The sequence below is a fragment of the Leopardus geoffroyi genome, chromosome E2 (genome assembly GCF_018350155.1).
Source record: "Leopardus geoffroyi isolate Oge1 chromosome E2, O.geoffroyi_Oge1_pat1.0, whole genome shotgun sequence".
In the NCBI taxonomy this organism is placed as follows: Eukaryota; Metazoa; Chordata; class Mammalia; order Carnivora; family Felidae; genus Leopardus; species Leopardus geoffroyi.
Window position 1 is genome coordinate 8,682,882 of NC_059335.1, and position 19,616 is coordinate 8,702,497.

At 49.2% G+C, this 19,616-nt stretch overlaps 1 protein-coding gene across 2 annotated transcripts in view; it reads right to left on the reverse strand.

The window, feature by feature from the left end:
- Window positions 1-2,489: 2,489 nt before the first annotated feature.
- The window catches only part of TRPM4 (transient receptor potential cation channel subfamily M member 4), a 41,075-nt gene continuing 23,948 nt past the window's right edge, over window positions 2,490-19,616 (reverse strand). For both annotated transcript variants that reach the window (XM_045440583.1, XM_045440582.1), the window contains 10 exons: window positions 19,487-19,564; window positions 14,698-15,129; window positions 9,000-9,132; window positions 8,671-8,845; window positions 8,237-8,414; window positions 3,944-4,137; window positions 3,614-3,746; window positions 3,305-3,377; window positions 3,115-3,220; window positions 2,490-2,856 (listed from right to left, as the gene is read on the reverse strand). In XM_045440583.1, coding sequence (XP_045296539.1) covers window positions 2,852-2,856; window positions 3,115-3,220; window positions 3,305-3,377; window positions 3,614-3,746; window positions 3,944-4,137; window positions 8,237-8,414; window positions 8,671-8,845; window positions 9,000-9,132; window positions 14,698-15,129; window positions 19,487-19,564 — 1,507 coding nt within the window. In that variant the 3' untranslated portion in view covers window positions 2,490-2,851. The remainder of the gene's footprint in view (window positions 2,857-3,114; window positions 3,221-3,304; window positions 3,378-3,613; window positions 3,747-3,943; window positions 4,138-8,236; window positions 8,415-8,670; window positions 8,846-8,999; window positions 9,133-14,697; window positions 15,130-19,486; window positions 19,565-19,616) is intronic.

The following is a 19,616-nucleotide window of genomic DNA, read 5'->3' on the forward strand; positions in this document are numbered from 1 at the left end:
CACGTTGAACTGGCCCCAGGGCCCCTACCCAACAGTCACTTCAGCTTACTTTCCCCCAAGTGTGCCTCACTTTCCCCCAAGTGTGCCTCATCAGTTGAATTCAGTTTTTTCTCCTTGGGGAACATGGACCAAGGAGCTTCAGCAAAATCTCCACCTGTGAGCTATACAAGAGCTGCAAAAGGCTGATCCTTGTTGGAGGCTTGAGGACCAACCACTCGTCTTTCCTAAACTACGAAATGTCTGAGCCCACATAGTCCTCAGGTGATGACTTGGGTCACGGGGCCTTCTTTTTTGTCTTCATTTAAAACCCACCTATTCCTAGTTAACTGTGATTGGGTGGCAGGCAACGCAACGAAAGTGGTGGAGCTCATTGCTAACAGTCATTCCTTCCAAAGATGCACAAAGGGCCACAATCGCAGGTGAAGAAGGTCAACGTCATTAATCATCAGGGGAACGCAAATCAAGCCCACAATGAGATACCACTTCACACCCACTAGAATATCCATAACCAAAGAAAATGGAAAGTCCCAAGTGTCAGTGTGGATCTGAAGAAATCGGAACCTCAGGCATGGCTGGTGGGAATGTGAAATGTTGCAGCCACCGTGAAAATCGGCTTGGCAGTTCCCCAAAAAGTTAAACATAGAAATATCAGCAATTCCACTCTAGGCACACACCCAAAGGAACTGAAGACCCTGTTCAAAAAACAAAACAAAAACAAAACCTTGTACGTGAATGTTCATAGCATTATTCACAATCTTCAAAAAGTAGAAACCATCCAAATGTCCATCAACAGATGAATGGACAAAAGTGGTATGTCCACACCGTGGATGTTATTCAGTCACAGGAAGGCATGAAATTCTGATACAACACCGATGAACCTTGAAAACACTGTGCTAAGTGAAACAAGTCAAACACAGGGGACCTCATATGTTTTGATTCAATTTGTATGAAATATCCAGGATAGGCAAATCTAAACGATAGCAGAATGGTGGTTGCCAGGGGCTGGGGAAAAGAATGAGCGGTGAGTTCTTCATGGGTACAAGGTTCCTGTTTGGAGTGATGAACACTTCTGGAACTGGATAAATAATAAACTGGAAAAAAAATCTCTTTGCCCTTCCCCTGCTCGTGCTCACTCTCTAATAAAAAGTTTGGGGGGACAGGGGGCATCTGGTGGCTCAGTCGTTTAAGTGTCTGACTTCAACTCAGGTCATAATCTCCCGGTTTGTGAGTTTGAGCCCCACATCCATCGGGCTCTGTGCTGACAGCTCAGAGCCTGAAGCCTGCTTCGGATTCTGTGTCTCCCTCTCTCTCTCTGCCCCTCCCCTGCTCACTCGCTTTTTCTCTCTCTCCCTCTCTAAAATAAACATTAAAAAAATTAAATTTTTTTACAAATTAAGAAAAAAAGAAAATCCCAAAGAACCTGCGAAAATTATACTAGTGAATTTAGCAAAGTCATAGAATACATCAATGAACAAAAGAAATCAGCAGTATTTCTGCAGACCAGCAATAAGCAATTAGAAAATTTAAAAATTTCAAACAGTGCTGTATTAATATTTCCACCATCGTTTATATTATTACTACTTGGGCTAGTGAGAATTCAGCATCTTCCGGAGAAATCTGGTTGCCACACAACACTTGGCAATATTTCAAAGCTATTCTGCACCCGAAGGTGGCAGATAGTTGGAATTCTTCCAATTTGGAGGAAGGATGTTTTGGTTTTGATTTTTGGATGCGATGGTTGTTGGTGGTTTTCTTGCTATTTAATAACTGCTGTCAGTTCAGTCTTGTCATTACCAGTTTAGGTTGTTATGGGTTGTTTAGTTAAACTGCATGTATAATGACGCATATTTGCCTCAATTCCATGTGTGCGTGGCCTGCAATTTCCCACTAATTAGACTCTTTAAAGACGTTTCTGCAGTGAGCTTCTCAAATTTGCATCATCTGTTCCCCTCTTGCCAAAGCAGATGTACGCAGCACCCACCCACCCCCTCTCCAGGAAATAATTTGCTTATTATCACTGAGTTCTTTTTCCACTGGAAAGGAAAAACCAAGGGGGTGCAGATGGTTGGGGGTTTTTGTCCCACCAAAGTGAAAACCAACAAAATAGTGCCAAGATGTGCTGGGCCTGGGGGCACCTGGGTGGTTCAGTCAGCTAAGTGTCCAATTTCGGCTCAGGTCATGACCTCACGGTTTGTGAGTTCAAGCCCCACAATGGGCTCTCTGCTGTCAGCACAGAGCCCGCTTCAGATCCTCTATCTGCCTCTCCCCTGCTTGCATTCTTTCTCTCTCAAAAATAAACACTAAAAAAAGAGAGAGAGATGCTGGGCCTAAATCAGACAGCAACAGTGGACCTGGGATGGGGGAACAGACCCAGAATTATCTTAAAATACAGCAACAAACTTCTCAATGACCCCAAACCTGGCCCTGGCCCTGGCCCAGCAAATGGTACACACTCATCATTTCCCCAAGAATCAAGCAGCAGACTCTACTCCTCTCAAATGGCTTTATTTCCCCAGTGTGGGGAGCTACAAGTAGGATCTGTGGTCCCTGCATCCCAAGGACCCTGCAGCCTTCTGCCCAGTGGGCTGTGGCAGGACCTTCAGAAGGTCAATGCCTGGGTTCCAGAGACCGATCCTTCTAGATTGGGACTGGTTCTGTGGGGAACCAGGCCTGCCGTGGTCCCAACGGATGACACTCCCTGAGATGGTCCTGACAGCAGCCCAGGTGGTCCTCCATGAGCATGGGGCCCACCTCGAGGACAAGGCCAGGAGGTGCAAGGGTCCAAGACCAGCTAGGACTTGGGGAGTAAAAACGCCCTATGGGCCTACTCCTTGAAGTCTGCCAGCAGGGGTCAGTCTGGGGGAGAGAGAGAAGAGAGAACAGATGGTGGGGATGGAGAGAACAGAAAAAAAATGGAAAAGTGGCAAAAAAGAAAAAAAAAAAAAGGAGCAAGAAGGACGAAAAGCCCAAAGGAGACTGAGAGAATGACCCAGGGCCAAAGGAAGGGCGGCAAAGTGAGAAAAACACTCAGGCATCGAGGAACACAGGACCCAGAAAGCAGGGTGGTGGTGACAGAGGCTAGGGATAGACACAGGTGGACCCTACAACACTGACCTTTGGGCCCAGGTGGGGTTGGAGGCGGTGGCCCCCCTGGGGGCAGCAATGCCGAGTGGCTCAGGGCTTCTGCCACCCAGCCCAGGACACGGCTGCAGTGCTGGACCTTGGGAGCAGGAGGGACGTAAAGGAACGAGACCAAAACCCCACACCCGACCATACTCCCCCAGCCCGGTCCGGAAGTCCTCACCTCCCGTTCCAACCCTTTGAGACGCTGCTCATACTCGCGGATCTGTCTCAACTGCTTCAATGCCGTGTCCACCCTGCAACCCGGGACAACCTAGGGCATCAGGCCAGTACCACCAGCCCACCAGCCCCGCCCTCGGAAAGCCCCGTCCCCCCCCCCCCCCCCGCCCCCCAGGCCCGCCTTCCTCCCCAAAGTTCCAGGACCACCTGGAGCACCGCTCTTCTCTAGCCCCGCCCTGGGTTCCACTCAACCCAAGTCACAAGATCCGCCCCCGAAGCAGGAAGCCCAGTCCCAGGCCCGCCCCGCCCTCACTTTTGCGAAGTGCGCTTCAGACGCTCTGAGTCGCTCTCGCGCTTGTCCCGGGCTCGTGCCAGCAGGAAATTCTCCTTCTGCACCGACTCCCATGTCAACAGCTTCCGCTCTGCTTCTTTCGAAAGGTAGACCCCTGGAGGGCGGGGTAAGGATGGAGTCCTCGACCTCGCCTCCCTACCAAAGCATCCCGAGGGAGCCCTCCCAGGCCACGCCCCCTAAGACTGCACACCCGCCCCACTAGTGAACCTGGGTATCCTTCCCCCGCCTGTCTATGCTCTTCTTTCTCTCCAGGTCCCGTCCCCTGTGTTTTTCACCAAATCCCGCTCTCACGAAAATGTTCGAAGATCGGGGAGGACGGCAAGCTGGCCCTGCGCCTGCGTAGTCGCCGGATGAGGAGGCGCACGTGCGAGACGACAATAAGGGGCGGGGCCAGTGCAGGCCTAGAGTGATATTCCCGGATGAGGCTGTAGCGCTGCGCCTTCCAATAGAGGTCGCTGTTTCCCTGTACTTTGCCAAAGGTGTAGCTATGGGGACGAAGAGGTCAAGGGTCACCAGAGGTCAAAGCCAGCAAGAGACCAACGTTAGATGAACAATATGTTTGAAGTCCAAGGCACCAGGCAGATATTGGAATCCATAAAGTCAGAGGTATTACAGGATGCACTTAGAAGCTGGGTGAGGAGGGCCAAGGGTCAGATGTCAGGAGTCAAGTTGGGATGGTGTCATGAATTAGCAGTCCAACTCTTGATTTCGGCTCACAGGGGCTCACAGTCGTGAGATCAAACCCTGTGTCAGGCTCCATGCTGAGCGTGGAGCCTGCCTGGGATTCTCTCAGCCTGCCTCTCTCTCCCTCTCCCTCCCTCTCCCTCTTCCTCTCTCATAAAAAAAAAAAAAAAAAAAAAAAAAAAAAAAAAAAAAAATCAGCTGAACACAAATAGCTACAATCAGAATGAAAATGAGGGCATTACTACCGACCTTACAGAAATAAAAAGGATTATAAGAGAACACTGTCACAATTGTATGCCAACAAATTAAATAACCTAAATGAGGGGCGCCTGGGTGGCGCAGTCGGTTAAGCGTCCGACTTCAGCCAGGTCACGATCACGCGGTCCGTGGGTTCGAGCCCCGCGTCGGGCTCTGGGCTGATGGCTCAGAGCCTGGAGCCTGTTTCCGATTCTGTGTCTCCCTCTCTCTCTGCCCCTCCCCCGTTCATGCTCTGTCTCTCTCTGTCCCAAAAATAAATAAACGTTGAAAAAAAAATGCTTAAAAAAAAAAAAATAATAACCTAAATGAAATAAATGGGACAAATTCCTAGAAACACACAAATCACCAAAACTGACTCAAGAAGAAACAGAAAACCTCAAAAGACCTATAAGTAAAGAGATTGAATCACTCACCAAAAAATGTCCCAACAACAACAAAGCCCAGGCCCAGAAGTTTTCACGGGTGAATTTTACCAGTCGAAAGAAAGAAAGAAAGAAAGAAAGAAAGAAAGAAAGAAAGAAAGAAAGAAAAGAAAAGAAAGAAAGGAAGCATTAACACCAATTCTTCTCAAATTCTCCAAAAAAATTAAGAGAGAACAGTTCCTGACTCATTCTATGAGGCCAATGAGGTTACCCAGATAAAGAGATCACAAGAAAACAAAATTACAGATAAATATTTTTTATGACTATACATGCAAATACCCTCAACAAAATACTAGCAAACCGAATTCAGCAGCATATTAAAAGGATTATACACCATGACCAAGTGATTTATCCCAGTAATACAAAGGTGGTTCAACATACAAAAATCAATACAACACACCGCCTTCGTAGAGCAAAAAAAAACAAAAAACAAAAAACCCATGATTATCTCACACGATCATCTCAACTGACATAGAGACACAGAAAAGGCGTAGGACAAAATCCAACACCCTTTTGTGATAAAAAAAAAAAATTTTTTTTTTTTTTCCTTTTGACTTAGAACAGGACTGAAAGGAAAATTCCTCAACATAGTAAAGAATAATTATGAAAAACCTAAAGCCTACAAAATATTCAATGAAGAAAGACTGAAAACTTCCTGCTAAAATAAGGAATAAGACAAGGATGCCCAGTCTCACCATGCTATTCATCATTGTACTGAAAGTGCCAGCCAGAGCAATTAAACAAGAAAAAGAAATAAAATGCATCCAAATTGGAAATGAAGTAAAACTATTTCTAGTCACAGATGACATGATCCTATATATCAAAAATCTCAGAGGGGCACCCAGTTGGCTCAGTTGGTTTAGCGTCAGACTTTGGGTCAAGACAGGATCTCGCAGTTCGTGAGCTGGAGCCCCACATCAGGCTCTCTGTGGCCAGCACAAAGCCTGCTTCAGATCCTCTGTCCTCCTCTCTCTCCTCCCCCACTTGTCCTCTCTCTCAAAAAAAAAATAAATTGGGGCGCCTGGGTGGCGCAGTCGGTTAAGCGTCCGACTTCAGCCAGGTCACGATCTCGTGGTCCGTGAGTTCGAGCCCCGCGTCGGGCTCTGGGCTGATGGCTCGGAGCCTGGAGCCTGTTTCCGATTCTGTGTCTCCCTCTCTCTCTGCCCCTCCCCCATTCATGCTCTGTCTCTCTCTGTCCCAAAAATAAATAAACGTTGAAATAAATAAATAAATAAATAAATAAATAAATAAAATAAAACATTTTCTAAAAAATCTCAGAGAATCACAATAACAAACAAATTCAGCAAAGTTGCAGGGTACAAGATCACCAACCAAAAATCAACTGTGTTTCCATACACCTGCAATGAACAATCCAAAAACGAAATTTAGAAAGCAATTCCATTTATAATAGAATCTAAAAGAATAAAACACCTAGGAATAAATTTAACCAAGGCAAAAGACTTCTACACTGAAAATTACAAAACAATACTAAAAGATATTTAAAAGAACATCTAAATACATGGAAAGACAACCTGTGTTCGTGAATACAAAAACTTACTATTGTTAACATCCCAATACTATCCAAAGCAATCTACAGATTCAACACAATTCATACAAAAATTCCAACAGCCTTTTCTGCAGAAAAATAAAAGCCGATCCACAAATGAATAGGGAATTGCAAGAGACCCTGAGTAGCCAAAACAATCTTGAAAAAGAACAAAGTTGAAGGACTCACACTTCCTAATTTCAAAATTTCCTACACAATCAAAACAGTGTGGTTGTACTGGCATAAGATAGACATATCAACCAATGGAACAGAAATAAGGGTCCACAAATAAACCTATACATCTATGAGCATTAGGAGTTGAATTGTGTCCCCTTCCCCCTCAAAAGAGATATGTTGAGGGGCGCCTGGGTGGCTCAGTCGGTCGGGCGTCCGACTTTGGCTCAGGTCATGATCTCGCAGTTCGTGGGTTTGAGCCCCGCATGGGGCTCTGTGCTGACAGCTCAGAGCCTGGAGCCTGCTTCCGATTCTGTGTCATGACCTGAGCCGAAGTCGGAAGCTCAACCAACTGAGCCACCCAGGCGCCCCGGCCAAATGATTTTTAACAAGAGTGACAAGTCCACTCAATGGGGAAAAGACAGTCTCTTGAACACAGACCTGTAAGTACTGGATTTTTGCAAGCCAAAAAGCATGAAGTTGGACCCCTAGCTCATACCATGTACAAAAATCGAGTTGAAACAGACCAACAACCTGAATAGAAGAGCTAAAACTATAAAACATAGGAGTAAATCTTTATGACCTTGGATTTACTGATGAGTCCTTAGATATGACACCAATAGTACAATTAATAAAATTTAAAGCTTTTGTGCATTAAACGGGATTGTCAAGAACAGGAAAAGACAACCAACAGAAGAGGAGAAATTATTTACATATCACATATCTGATAGGAGTTTACATCCAAAATATATAAAGAATTGCTACAACTCAACAACAAAAAGACAATCCAGTTTATAAACAGGCAAAAGACCTGAACAGACATTTCTCCAAAGAAGAAGTGCAATGGACAATAAGCACATGGAAAGATGCTAAGCATCATTGGTCATTAGGGCAACGCAAACCAAAACCAGAGTGAGGGGCGCCTGGGTGGCTCAGTCGGTTCAGCATCTGACTCTTGGTTTCAGCCCAGGTCATGATCACATGGTTCCAAGCTGACAGAGCAGAGCCTACCTGGACTTCTCTCTCTCCCTCTCTCTCTCTTCCCCTCCCCTGCTTGTGCTCTCTCTCAAAATAAACTTAAAAACAAAATTATAGCCATCCGAGTTAGTTGGTATGATATGAACTGATATTTCACTGTTGTTGTTTTTTCTAAGGTTATTCATTTACTTTGAGAGAGAGAGTTGGGGGGAAGGGGCAAAGAGAGAGGGAGAGAGAGAATCCCAAGCAGGCTCCTCTCTATCAGCACAGAGCCCGATGCGAGGCTCCAACTCATGAACCGGGAGACCTGAACCCAAATCAAGAGACGCTTAACTGACTGAGCCACCCAGGTGCCCCCCAAGCCAGCATTAGATCCGAGTCAGAATTCAAGGGCTAAAGACAGAATTGCTTAGGCTGGAATCACCAATCATGCTGGGGACAGGGTCAAGCTGGGATTGAGGGTCACGCTGCAGTCAAGGGTCATGCTGGGTGAGGTCAGATCAGAGAGCAGTCAGGCCTCACCTGAACATGGCGATGAGCAAATTCAGCAGCAGGATGTTGGCCACGAGCAGGAAAATGATGAGGAGGAGAATCACCAGCCAGTTGGCATAAAGCGAGACGCAGGAGCCTGCCTGGGCCCCCAATGGGCGTGCCCAGAAGCCCTGCTCCGACGAGCAGTTGACATGCTCCATGAGGGCCACTGTAAAGGGAGACACTCAGAGGTGGGGCCAGGGAGACAGAGACCGAAGAAAAACAGAAATTCAGGGGGGCGTGGGGGAGCAGAGACCCTGAGAGAGGGAGACAGAATCCCATAGAGATGGAGCGGGGGGCACGGGGCCACTCAGAGACCTAGGGAGAGCGAGGCAGAGACTTAAGAGAGGGGTATAGAGACCCAGAGACAGGGGGACTGGTAGGGAGCCCCGAGGGAGGGTGTCAAGCCCTCTCGTCCTCCATACCATCCATGTCCTCCTGGGGGATCTGCCCAAAGATCTGCAGGTAGGGCCGGTAGAAAACACGGCGCAGGATATTCGGGAGGTCACGATCCCGGGGCCTAAGGAGCCCCTCCGTGGCCACCCCGTAGGCAACCAGCCACACACCGAGGAAGAAGAGGAAGAAGAACACGTCCTTCATCTGTGCGGGGGAGGGGGACGGGAAACAAGACTAAGTCTGGCCCCGCCCCCTGCGACCGAAGCTCCACCCCCACTCTGTTCCGTGCACGTGTTTCAGCCTCCCTGCCCCGCCCCTTCCCTCCTCTGGACCCGCCCCTGGGCTCCGCCCCCCTCACCATCTTGTTCACGATGACGATCTTGGGCCCCAGTTGTTTGTTGACCGTGAAGATGTGCAGCAGCCGCAGCGTGAAGACCATGAAGTCGAGGCAGAGGACAGTGCGGCCCAGGTCATACAGGCCGGGGGTCAGCCTGGGTGCGAGGAGACGCGGCAGGGGTCACCAACACCAGGCTTCGGGAGGGGCCGCAGCCGGGACCCTCCGATTCCCCCGGGGTTCACCCAGGTTTCACAGGGCCAAGCTGAGCCCCGCGGGGCGCCCGCACACCCTTAAAAACGGCTTCGTAATCCACGGCCTTGGCAAGAATTTGGGAGGTCCCTGTAACAATCAAGTTGGGAAAACCGCCGGAATACCTGTCCAACCTATAAGAGGCCCACTAGAGAGTTCCAGCAGACCAGTAAGCACAAGACAAACGACCTAACGGGAGAGTGGTTAAAGAGAACACACAATTCACAGAGGAAGGTCAAAGGCCAGTAACCTTAGCAATCCTATGGGGGAAATAAAGAATCACATCCCTATTTTGCAGCATCACGTACTTGAACTCTGAATGGATTAAAAACGGAGTAAAAGGCAACACATTAAAATCTGACAAAACTGGGGCGCCTGGGTGGCTCAGTCCGTTGAGCGTCCGACTTCAGCTCAGGTCATGATCTCACAGTCCGTGAGTTCGAGCTCCGGGTCGGGCTCTGTGCGACAGCTCAGAGCCTGGAGCCTGCTTCGGATTCTGTGTCTCCCTTTCTCTCTGCCCCTCCCCTGCTCATGCTCTGTCTCTCTCGGTCTCAAAAATAAATAAAACATTAAAAAAAAATTTTTTTTAATAAAATAAGATCTGACAAAACTATAGAAGAATTCCTTCCTGGGCTTCAGAGGATGAGCTGTCACATAACAAGCGAAGCCTTTTATGCAAGTGATATATATAAGATCACACTAAAGGAAAAGACAGATTAATTTGACAACCTGGACATGTGAAACTTCCTTGCAGCAAAAGGTAACATAAATACGACCAACAGTGAAGGGCAACGCTGTTTGCCAAAAACGCGTCGCCTGCATTTGCTCGTGAGGGAACCCGAGACTAAACTCAAATAGAGCCCAATCGTACACAGTAACTGGTCTGGACTGTCCAAGGGTGTTAAGATCATAAGAGCCAAAGGACTGGCGAACTGGATTGGCTCCTGGAGCAGAAAAAGGACATCAGTGGGACAACGGAGGGATTTGAGTAAGAATTTTCTGGTTTGGGTAATGCAAGATGTTAACACTTGGGGACCCCGGTGAAAGGTGTGGAGGAATTCTCTGTACTGTTGCTGCAGCATTTGTTGTAAGTCTCGGGGTATTTCAACATGAAAACTTAAAGAGTAAAAAAATGTTTAGGATAATATACAAGGGGCGCCGGGGTGGCTCAGTTGTTCGGCATCTGACCTTGGCTCACGTCATGATCTCATGGTTCGTGAGTTCAAGTCCCACATCGAGGGAGCTCGAGCTCCACTTTGGGCGAGCTGGAGCCCCAATTCGGGTAAAAATACGAACGCTGCTTCCCTCTCTCTCTTTCTCTCCCTCTGCCCTTCCTGGGATTCTCTCCTCTCTGCCCCTCACTCACTTGCGCCAATAAACAAACAAACGAACAAACAAACAAATAAATAAAATGTGAAACTATTCAGAGAAAGGAAGCAACTTACAGATAATGATGACAAAAAAAAAAAAAGGATAATATACAAAAGCGAGGTGCCTGGCTGGCTGAGTCGATAAGGGCATCCAACTTCTGATCTCACGGTCGTAAGTTCCAGCCCCACATTGGGTATGGAGCCTACTTTAAAAAATAAAATAAAATAAAATAAAATAAAAATAATAATAATATACAAAAGTGAAAAGACAAGCTACAGACCGTGGGAAGATATTGAGAACAAATCCAAGAGTTCGTGGTGCCTGGCTGGCTCAGTCAGTAGAGCACAGGACTCTTGATCTTGGGGTTGTGAGTTTGAGCCCCTTATCGGATGTGATCACTTAAAATCTTTAGGGGCACCTGGGTGGCTTAGTCAGTTAAGCATCCGACTTGGGCTCAGGTCACGATCTCATGGTTCGTAGGTTTGGGCCCCCCGTTAGGCTCTGTGCTGACAGCCTGGAGCTTGGAGCCTTCTTCAGATTCTGTGTCTCCCCGCCCCTCTCTCTCTGCCCCTCCCCCACTCTCTCTCTCTCAAAAATAAATGATTAAAAAAAATTCTTTAGGGGTGCCTGGGTGGCTCAGTCGGTTGAGCGACTGACTTCAGCTCAGGTCATGATCTCAGTTTGTGAGTTCAAGCCCCACGTCGGGCTCTGTGCTGACAGCTCAGAGCCTGGAGCCTGTTTCGGGTTCTGTGTCTCCCTCTCTCTCTGCCCCTCTCCCACTCATACTCTGTCTCTCTCTCCTTCAAAAATAAACAAACCTTAAAAAAAAAAAACCTTAAAAAAAAAAAAAACAGGGTCACCTGAGTGGCTTAGTTGGTTAAGCATCTGACTCTTGGCTTTGGCTCAGGTGACGATCTCATGGATCCTGAGTTCAAGTCGGCTGACAGTGTAGAGCCTCCTTGGGATTCTCTCTCTCTCTCTGCCCCTCCCACACTCTCTTTCTCAAAATAAACAAATAAATAAAATAAATAAACTTAAAAAGAAAAACAATAACAAGGGTTCAGAGAGCACCTACCCATACACATATGTAGAAGATCAACAAACATAAGCGAACATGTATTTTTTTTTAATGTTTATTTTTGAAAGAGAGAGAGAGAGAGAGAGAGAGAGAGAGACAGAGCACAAGTGGGGGAGGGGCAGAGAGAGAGGGAGACACAGAATCCGAAGCAGGCTCCAGACCCTGAGCTGTCAGCACAGAGCCTGACGTGGGGTTCGAACCCACGAACAGTGAGATCATGACCTGAGCCGAAGCCGGTCGCTTAACCGACTGAGCCACCCAGGCGCCCCTGGGACTTTATTTAAAAAAAAAACAAAAAAAGAAACCTCATCAGCTAATACCTGATTAGAACTTCCTGTTATCTTGAGTAGAAAATGAAAGAGACTTTGTGGCAAGACTTTCGGCCAGATTTCCACCTCTTCCAGTTTAGAAATTCAGTCTCCCTGCCTTATGAAAAGAACTCATTCATTCAATACATTCTGGCCAGGAGAAGTCGGTCTTGTCTAATCTGTAGCCAACGGCGGCTGAAACCCCCTTCTTCTGGAACCTGATGACACATGTTCAAAGACCAAGGTATATCTGCAAACACGGTCATGGAAAGGATGGCAGGACATACTGAAGAGGGAAAAAAAAAGTTGGCGAAAAATACCGCAAATATAACGTCATTTGTGTGTAAACGTATGTGTCTCTGTCCACATAAAAGCACAGAAAAAGAACAGGCAGAATGTGGGGCGCCTGGGTGGCTTGGCCGGTTAAGCGTCCGACTCTTGATTTCGGCTCAGGTCATATCTCAGGGGTCGTGAGTTCGAGCCCCGCATTGGGCTCTGCGCTGACAGCACAGAGCCTGCTTGGGATTCTGTCTCCCTCTCCCTCTCTCTCAAAAATAAATAAATCAACATTAAAACAAAAGAAAGACCAGGCAGAACGTGCACCAAACTCTTGATGGCGACCGTGGATGGAAGAGTGAGGACTCTCGGAAAGACTGAAGAATAATGTCGGTTTCTGTTCTGTGCCTTTCTTTTGTTTAATCCTGTTCACCGAGGACATCTTTCTGCCTTTCTTTGATAAGAGACTGTATTTCAAAGACATTTTAAGTTGCTGGGAGATGCTGTCGCGTTTATAATCTTGTGTGAGGAGAAAGACAGCACAAGCCATACTGAGAGCACCATTTGGGGTGACCTCAGGACAGGAGGGAGGCACACGGGAGGGACCCGGAGTCTGGCAAGGATAAAGGAAGCCTTCCAGAGATGGAGGCAGCAAAACTGAGGCCTAAAGGAAGCGGAGGCATTGGCTTGGCCAAGGAGAAGAGGGAAAAGTGTTTCGAGAAAGGGGAACAGCGAGACTCAAAGACACGACAATTTGTCCCCAAGGATGTGTTGACATGCCCCTGCCCTTTCCCTGGGCACCACACAGTATGATCTGGAAACCATGGAAGAAATGAACTAACATTACACAGCCCAGTCTTGGCGACAGAAATATTTGAGGTGAATTCCTGACAATTTTTTTTTCTTTTAATGTTTATACATTTTGGGGGGGTGGGGGGGGTGGGGCGGGGAGGGACAGAGAGAGAAAAGGGGACAAAGGATCCGAAGCGGGCACTGCACTGACAGCAGAGAGTCCGATGAGGGGCTCGAACTCACGAGGGTGATGGGATCAAACCCCCAGTCAGGCTCTGCACTGAGCGAGGAGCCTACTTAAGATTCTCTCTTTCTCTGCCCCTCCCCCACTCTTGCACTTGCCCCCCCCCCCTAAAATAATTTTTTTTAATTTAAAAAACTTAAATATAAATGTGAATCTATAAAATTTGACCCAGGAAAACTGGACACGAATGAATCAAAGCCACAAAGTAAAACTCACAAACCCAGAACCTAGGTTTGGGCAAAATTCGATACAGACAATAACACAAATGATGAGCCCAATATTTGTGGTACGACTTAACCCAAATAATAATTGACGAAGTTGAAGTAATTTCAGAAACTGAAAATAAAAATAACAATATGGAGTGCTTGGGTGGCTCAGTCGGTGAAGCCTCGACTTCAGCTCAGACCATGATCTCAGGGTTCCTGAGTTCAAGCCTCACCTCTGGCTCTGTGCTGACAGCTTGGAGCCTGGAGCCCGTTTCAGATTCTGTGTCTCCCTCCCCTGCTTGTGCATGCTCTCTCTCTCCCTCTCTCAAAAATAAATAAACATTAAAAAAAAAAAAAAAAGAAGAAAAAAAGAAAGAAGAAAAAAAAAAAGAAAAGAAAAAGAAAAGAAGGAAAAAGAAAATTAATTAGTTTAACTGCCCTGCATATAAAACTGACCGAGGAAGTTTGAAGAAACTGGAAAACACTTCCTTGATAAGAACTCATCTGTCCTGGTCAAATTCTGATTCCAATTGTGTAATTGCACAGATTCAAAATATTTAGGATCAAGGTCAAAGCCCCCGTGGCTGTGAGGAAGGAACTGCGAGCTGCTTGGAGGGGCCGGAGCCCGGATGACGAAAAGAGGAAGAAATGGGGGCACAGGCTGGGAGAGATGGGCACGCCACGACCGTCCAGGGCTCCCAGTGCCAAGTGCAGGGGTGCTGGGCAGCCACGGGTCAGTTCTGGGAGTAGAAAGACCCTTGTGGGCCCCACGGGAGATGGACTGGAGGGAAGAGGGGCGTCCAGGAGGCTGGGGCGAGGGGGCGGGAGGGGGGGGGCGGGGCGGGCAGGAGGACAGAGGAGGGGAGAAGGCCAGGGTGGTGTCCACGCCCGGCTGGGTGTCTGGGGGGAGGACTCCGGTCCACCAGCTGGTGCTGCAGCTGTGGGGCCAGGTTCGAGGCCTAGAGAACAGCCCGAGAGCCCGCAGATCTAGAACAGCAACAACCACAGTGCGGTTCTTGCCCCGATCCCCACGACCCTCAAGCCGGATTCCCGCACGCGAGCAAACGGCTGGGGGCCCGCGGTTCCGCGGTGGGTGCCTTCCAGCAAGAAGGGGTTGCCTGCTTTTCAAGAAAAAGCGGAGCTGGCTCCAGCCCAGCGGGGAGGGCCCGCGGCCCAAGGTCACGGGTACACTCACCGGCAGCCCACGCCGAGGAGGAAGCAGGTGAGGGCCACCAGGTCGCACTGGTTCCAGGCGTCGGCGAGGTAGAGGTGCAGCCGGTGGCGCAGCGGGGCCCGGCGGGGCCCCGGGCCGGGCCCCCCGGTGGCCAGGCTGCCCCAGCCGCCGCCCAGGCCCTGGCGGAACTCCTCGCAGAGCAGGGTGAAGGCCCAGAAGTAGAGCAGCAGCTCCGGGGCGGCGGGCGGCTCGGGCCGGAAGTCGACGAGCAGCACGTGGGCGAAGAGCAGCAGGAAGAGGAGGTAACTGACCACGTTGCCCATGAAGGCGGTCACCGGCGCCCCCCAGAACTGGGGCCAGCGGCGCAGGCGTGGGGGGCACCCCCCGCAGCAGCCCCTGCGTCCGGGCCGCGTCAGCGCCCCCACGGGGGTCTGCTCAGGGGGCTCTGCCAGCCTGCGGGGGGGGGGGGGGGGGTGGAGGGGAGAGGGGGGAGGAGGGCTCAGCCTGACCTCTGAGCCCCTCTTCCCCATCATCAAGACCTCTCACCTTTCCCATCTGACTTCTAACCCTGCCGGACCTGAAACCAAGTCGGCTGCCTGCCATCGCCTTGACTTCTGACCCGTGTATCTAACCCCTGACCTCTGAAATCTCCTACCATCAAGACTGCTGACTTTCTACCTCTGACTTTCTCCACCCTCTGGCCTCTGACCCGTGTCTGACTGCCGACTCCCTCTTCCTTCACCTTCATAGCCTCTGACTCTCTGACTTTGGACCATCCCCCTGACCTCTGACCCCCCTCACTTTCATGATCTCGGCTCCCCAGGTTAGACGGCGCTGTCCCTGAACATTAACTTCTGACCCACAAATTCTGATGTCAGGCTGTCCGGCCTGGTGTTCTCCGGATCTGACCTCGGACCGCACAGCCGTATTTGACTTCTGGATTCTGACCTCCTCGGTCCACTCCTGTCTCTGACCCTTCTCCTCCAAGTTCTGATCCTCTGTCCCAATTTCAGCCTGACTGGTAATTCCGACCTCAGATCAAAAACGCCAAAATAGGAGCGTCAGGGTGGCTCCGTTGGTTAAGCTTCCAACTCTAGATTTCGGCTCAGGTCACGATCTCATGGTTTGTGAGTTCAAGCCCAGCATTGGGTTCTGTGCTGACAACTTGGGGAGCCTGCTTGGGATTCTCTCCCTCCCTCTCTCTAAAAATAAATGAATAAACTTTATTTTTTAAAAAGCCAACATGAATAATGCAAATTAATAGTAAACTCAAAAAGCTAACAGGAAAATTAAATTGGCTTGGAAAGGCGTCTTCTTTTTATAAACCAAGCAGAAGGGGCACCTGGGTGGCTCAGTCGGTTGAGTGTCTGACTTCAGCTCAGGTCATGATGTCATAGTTCATGGGTCTGAGCCCCGCGTCAGGCTCTGTGCTGACAGCTCAGAGCCTGGAGCCTGCTTCACGTTCTGTCTCCCTCTCTCTCTGCCCCTTCCCCAGTCATGCTGTCTGTCTCTCTCTCTCTCTCTCAAAAATAAACATTAAAAAAAAAAAAAAAAAGGTGTATATATAAACCAAGAAGAAAGATAATAGCCCCAGAGTGGAACAACCCAAAGGTCCACCTGCTTACCCGTGGATAAGTAAAATATGGTGTGGCCACACACCAGAATATTATTTAGTGATATAAAGGAATGGAGCACTGACTGACACGTGTTACAACACGGGTAAATCTTGAAAACGTGATGATAAGTTAATGAAGCCAACCATAAAAGACCACATAGTGTATGGCCCCATTTATACAAAACGTCAGGAATAGGGAAATTCGTAGACACAGAAAACCAATTATTGGCCCCCCAGGGCTAGGGGGAGGGAGGAACGAGGAGTGACCCTTAACGGGTACAGGGTTTCTTGTGGCAGCGACAGTGTTTTCAGGTTCATTGTGGTGACACCAGCACAATTCTGTGAACATACTAAAAACCACTGAATCGTAACCCCTTCGATGGGTGGACCGAATGTGAATTTTATCTCAGCAAAAGCTGGTCTCAAGGAAACAAGAGGAAAGAGCTGTAAAAGCTAAAGCGAGTGAGATGCAGAGAGGACAGAAAGTTCCCTAGGGCCAAGGGAAAAGAGACCTGTTATCTGGCATTTCCCCCTCCGTGGGGCCCTGGGACCCAAGACCGCGTGGTGGGTCAGAAGGCTCCCCGCCGTCCGCCATCTTGAATTAGGCACAGCCAGTCTCCTGGGCGCATCCCGAGCCTCCCTGAGGAGGCATCCGGGACTCTGTCTTTCTACAAAGCTCTCCATGGAGGTGGCTCTCCACAGTGGCTGAGAGCACGGCTTCAGGAACAAGAAGCTGGTTCAAATCCCAGCTCCACCATCTACCGGTCACACGCGCTGAGGCGAGTGACTTAGTCCCTCAGTCATTTCGTCCTCAAATAACAGACTCTACGGCATAGGGCTGTTGAGGGAATGAAACTGATTTTCAAAAGGACTTAGCACCCTGGCTGCCCACTGCAAGTGTTCCAGGACATCAGCTATGGTCACTGTCACTGTCACCATCATCATGGTGCAAAAGTCGGGCGCTCACTGGATGAGCACATCGTTACTGATCCTGACACTGGGGACTTTTCTCAGTGGTCCCAATTTTTTTCTTAGCTTTCTCTTCCATCTTGACAAATATTTTGTATTCGTTGTGTGTTATCTCAGAAAAATATGTGTGTGTATACATATATACATTTAAATTTGCTCCTCGAGGTAGATAGTGGATTTTAGAGACTGCTGGTCATGTTTCTAACACTTACCAGAAACATTTTTTCTTCTGGGATACTGGAGGCCAGGGTCCCTCCCTCTTCTCACCTAACTGCCTAAAGTAGAGACAGAGGCTGTGTCTCTGTCTCTCTCTGCCCTGCCTCCCCCTCCCCAGACTCTGTCTCTCTCTCTCTCTCTCAAAAATAAATAAACACTAGGGGCGCCTGGGTGGCGCAGTCGGTTAAGCGTCCGACTTCAGCCAGGTCGCGATCTCGCGGTCCGTGAGTTCGAGCCCCGCGTCAGGCTCTGGGCTGATGGCTCAGAGCCTGGAGCCTGTTTCCGATTCTGTGTCTCCCTCTCTCTCTGCCCCTCCCCCGTTCATGCTCTGTCTCTCTCTCTCTGTCCCAAAAATAAATAAAACGTTGAAAAAAAAATTAAAAAAAATAAATAAATAAACACTAAAAAAAGGGCGGGGGGGGGGGCGCGTGGGTGGCTCAGTCGGTCGGGCGTCCGACTTCAGCTCAAGTCATGATCTCAGGGGTTGTGAGTTTGAGCCCCGCGTTGGGCTCTGTGCTGACAGCTCAGAGCCCGGAGCCTGCTTCGGATTCTGTGTCTCCCTTTCTGTCTCTGCCCCTTCCCTGCTCTCTCTCTCTCTCTCTCTCAAAAATAAATAAACATTAAAAAAAATTTTTTTTCAGTAGAGACGGAGGGTACAAAGATGAATATAAGTGTGGGCCTCGTTTTCTCCGTGTCTCTGTTACCAGAGGTTGAGACCCTTATGCCTACACACGTCGTTCGACAAAATAAGTGATAAATGGGTTAATAACCACAGTAGCAATGAACGATCCCCGTTAATTGAGTGCTTACTGTGTGCCAGACCGTGTGATGCACTTGACACGTTATCCCCGTGAGGCCCCCACTGTAACACGCCAAACATTCTGCTTCCCTCTCAGTGGGAGAATCGGGGGCTGAGGAGTTACCATATGCCTCGTTTTTGCCAGTAAAATGTGGGCACCAGTGACAAGTGTCTCTTCCACGTGGCGGCTTTAAGAGCCAGTACCTCATTCCCCATTTCCCTTTTCCCTCTGCCCTGAGACCAGCAACATCCCAGCTGGGAGCTGCTCACTCGCCCCCCAGGTGGAAGCCATATTGGAGGCACGACACAGACAACCCAGAAAAGGAGCGTGAGGAGTGAGCGTTGGTTGTGGCCAGTCGCTGAGAGTTTAGGGTGTTTTCTTTTTTGTCTTTTAAAGACTGGAACATTCTTTTTTTTTTTTTTTTTTTTTTAAGTTTACTTATCTATTTCGAGAGAGAGAGCATGCACGCGAGCGTGCGAGAGAGGGAGGGACAGAGAGAGAGAATTCTAAGCAGGCTCCACGCTGTTGGCACAGGGCCCAACCCGGGGCTCGATCTCACAAACCGTGAGATTGTGACCTGAGCCGAAATCCGGAGTCAGCCGCTTAACCAACTGAGCCACCCAGGCGCCCCTGGGATGTTTTCTTACGCAGCATTGCCCAACCTGAGCTGACACAGGTACAACCTTCCATGCACCTTCATTTAACAGAAAAGAAAACTGGGGCTCAGGGTGAAGTCACTTCCAAGGTCAGAGTCAAGGTTTGAACCCAGGTCTGCTTGACCCACCGCCAAGTCCCTCAGCACCTCCACTCTGTGGCATCATCAGAAGTTTGGTAGACCGTTTGCTCAGGCCTGGGTACCACAGCACAGAGCTTCAGGGCAATGGCCCTGGAGTCAGAAAAACAAACAAACAAACAAACAAAAACGACGAAGGATCCCCTGAATGAACCAAATCCAGCTGATTCCACTTGCTACACGGAGACGGAAGTATGTGTAGCATGAGGCAAACTGGCTTCCAAACTTCGCGGCAGAACCAAAGCTTGACGCAAGCCGAGCGTGGCATTTGGGACACTTCCTCCGTATCGTCAACGGCTTTATGAAGCCATTACCCCCAGAAACTCCGCCTCTGCCCTCTGGCTTTGCTCTCAGCGCCTGGGGCTCCTGAAGCTGCCCAGGGTGCCCCCCCTCACACGGTGCTGGGGCTCCACTCACCCCACGGGGCCTTCCCCGTTGACGCCCCGATCCACGTCAAAGGCCAGGTCCTTCTGTGTGGACTCCTCCTCTGGCTTCCTGGCATGGAGGAAAACGCAGAGTGAGGAACGGGGACGGGGCAAGCGGAGGA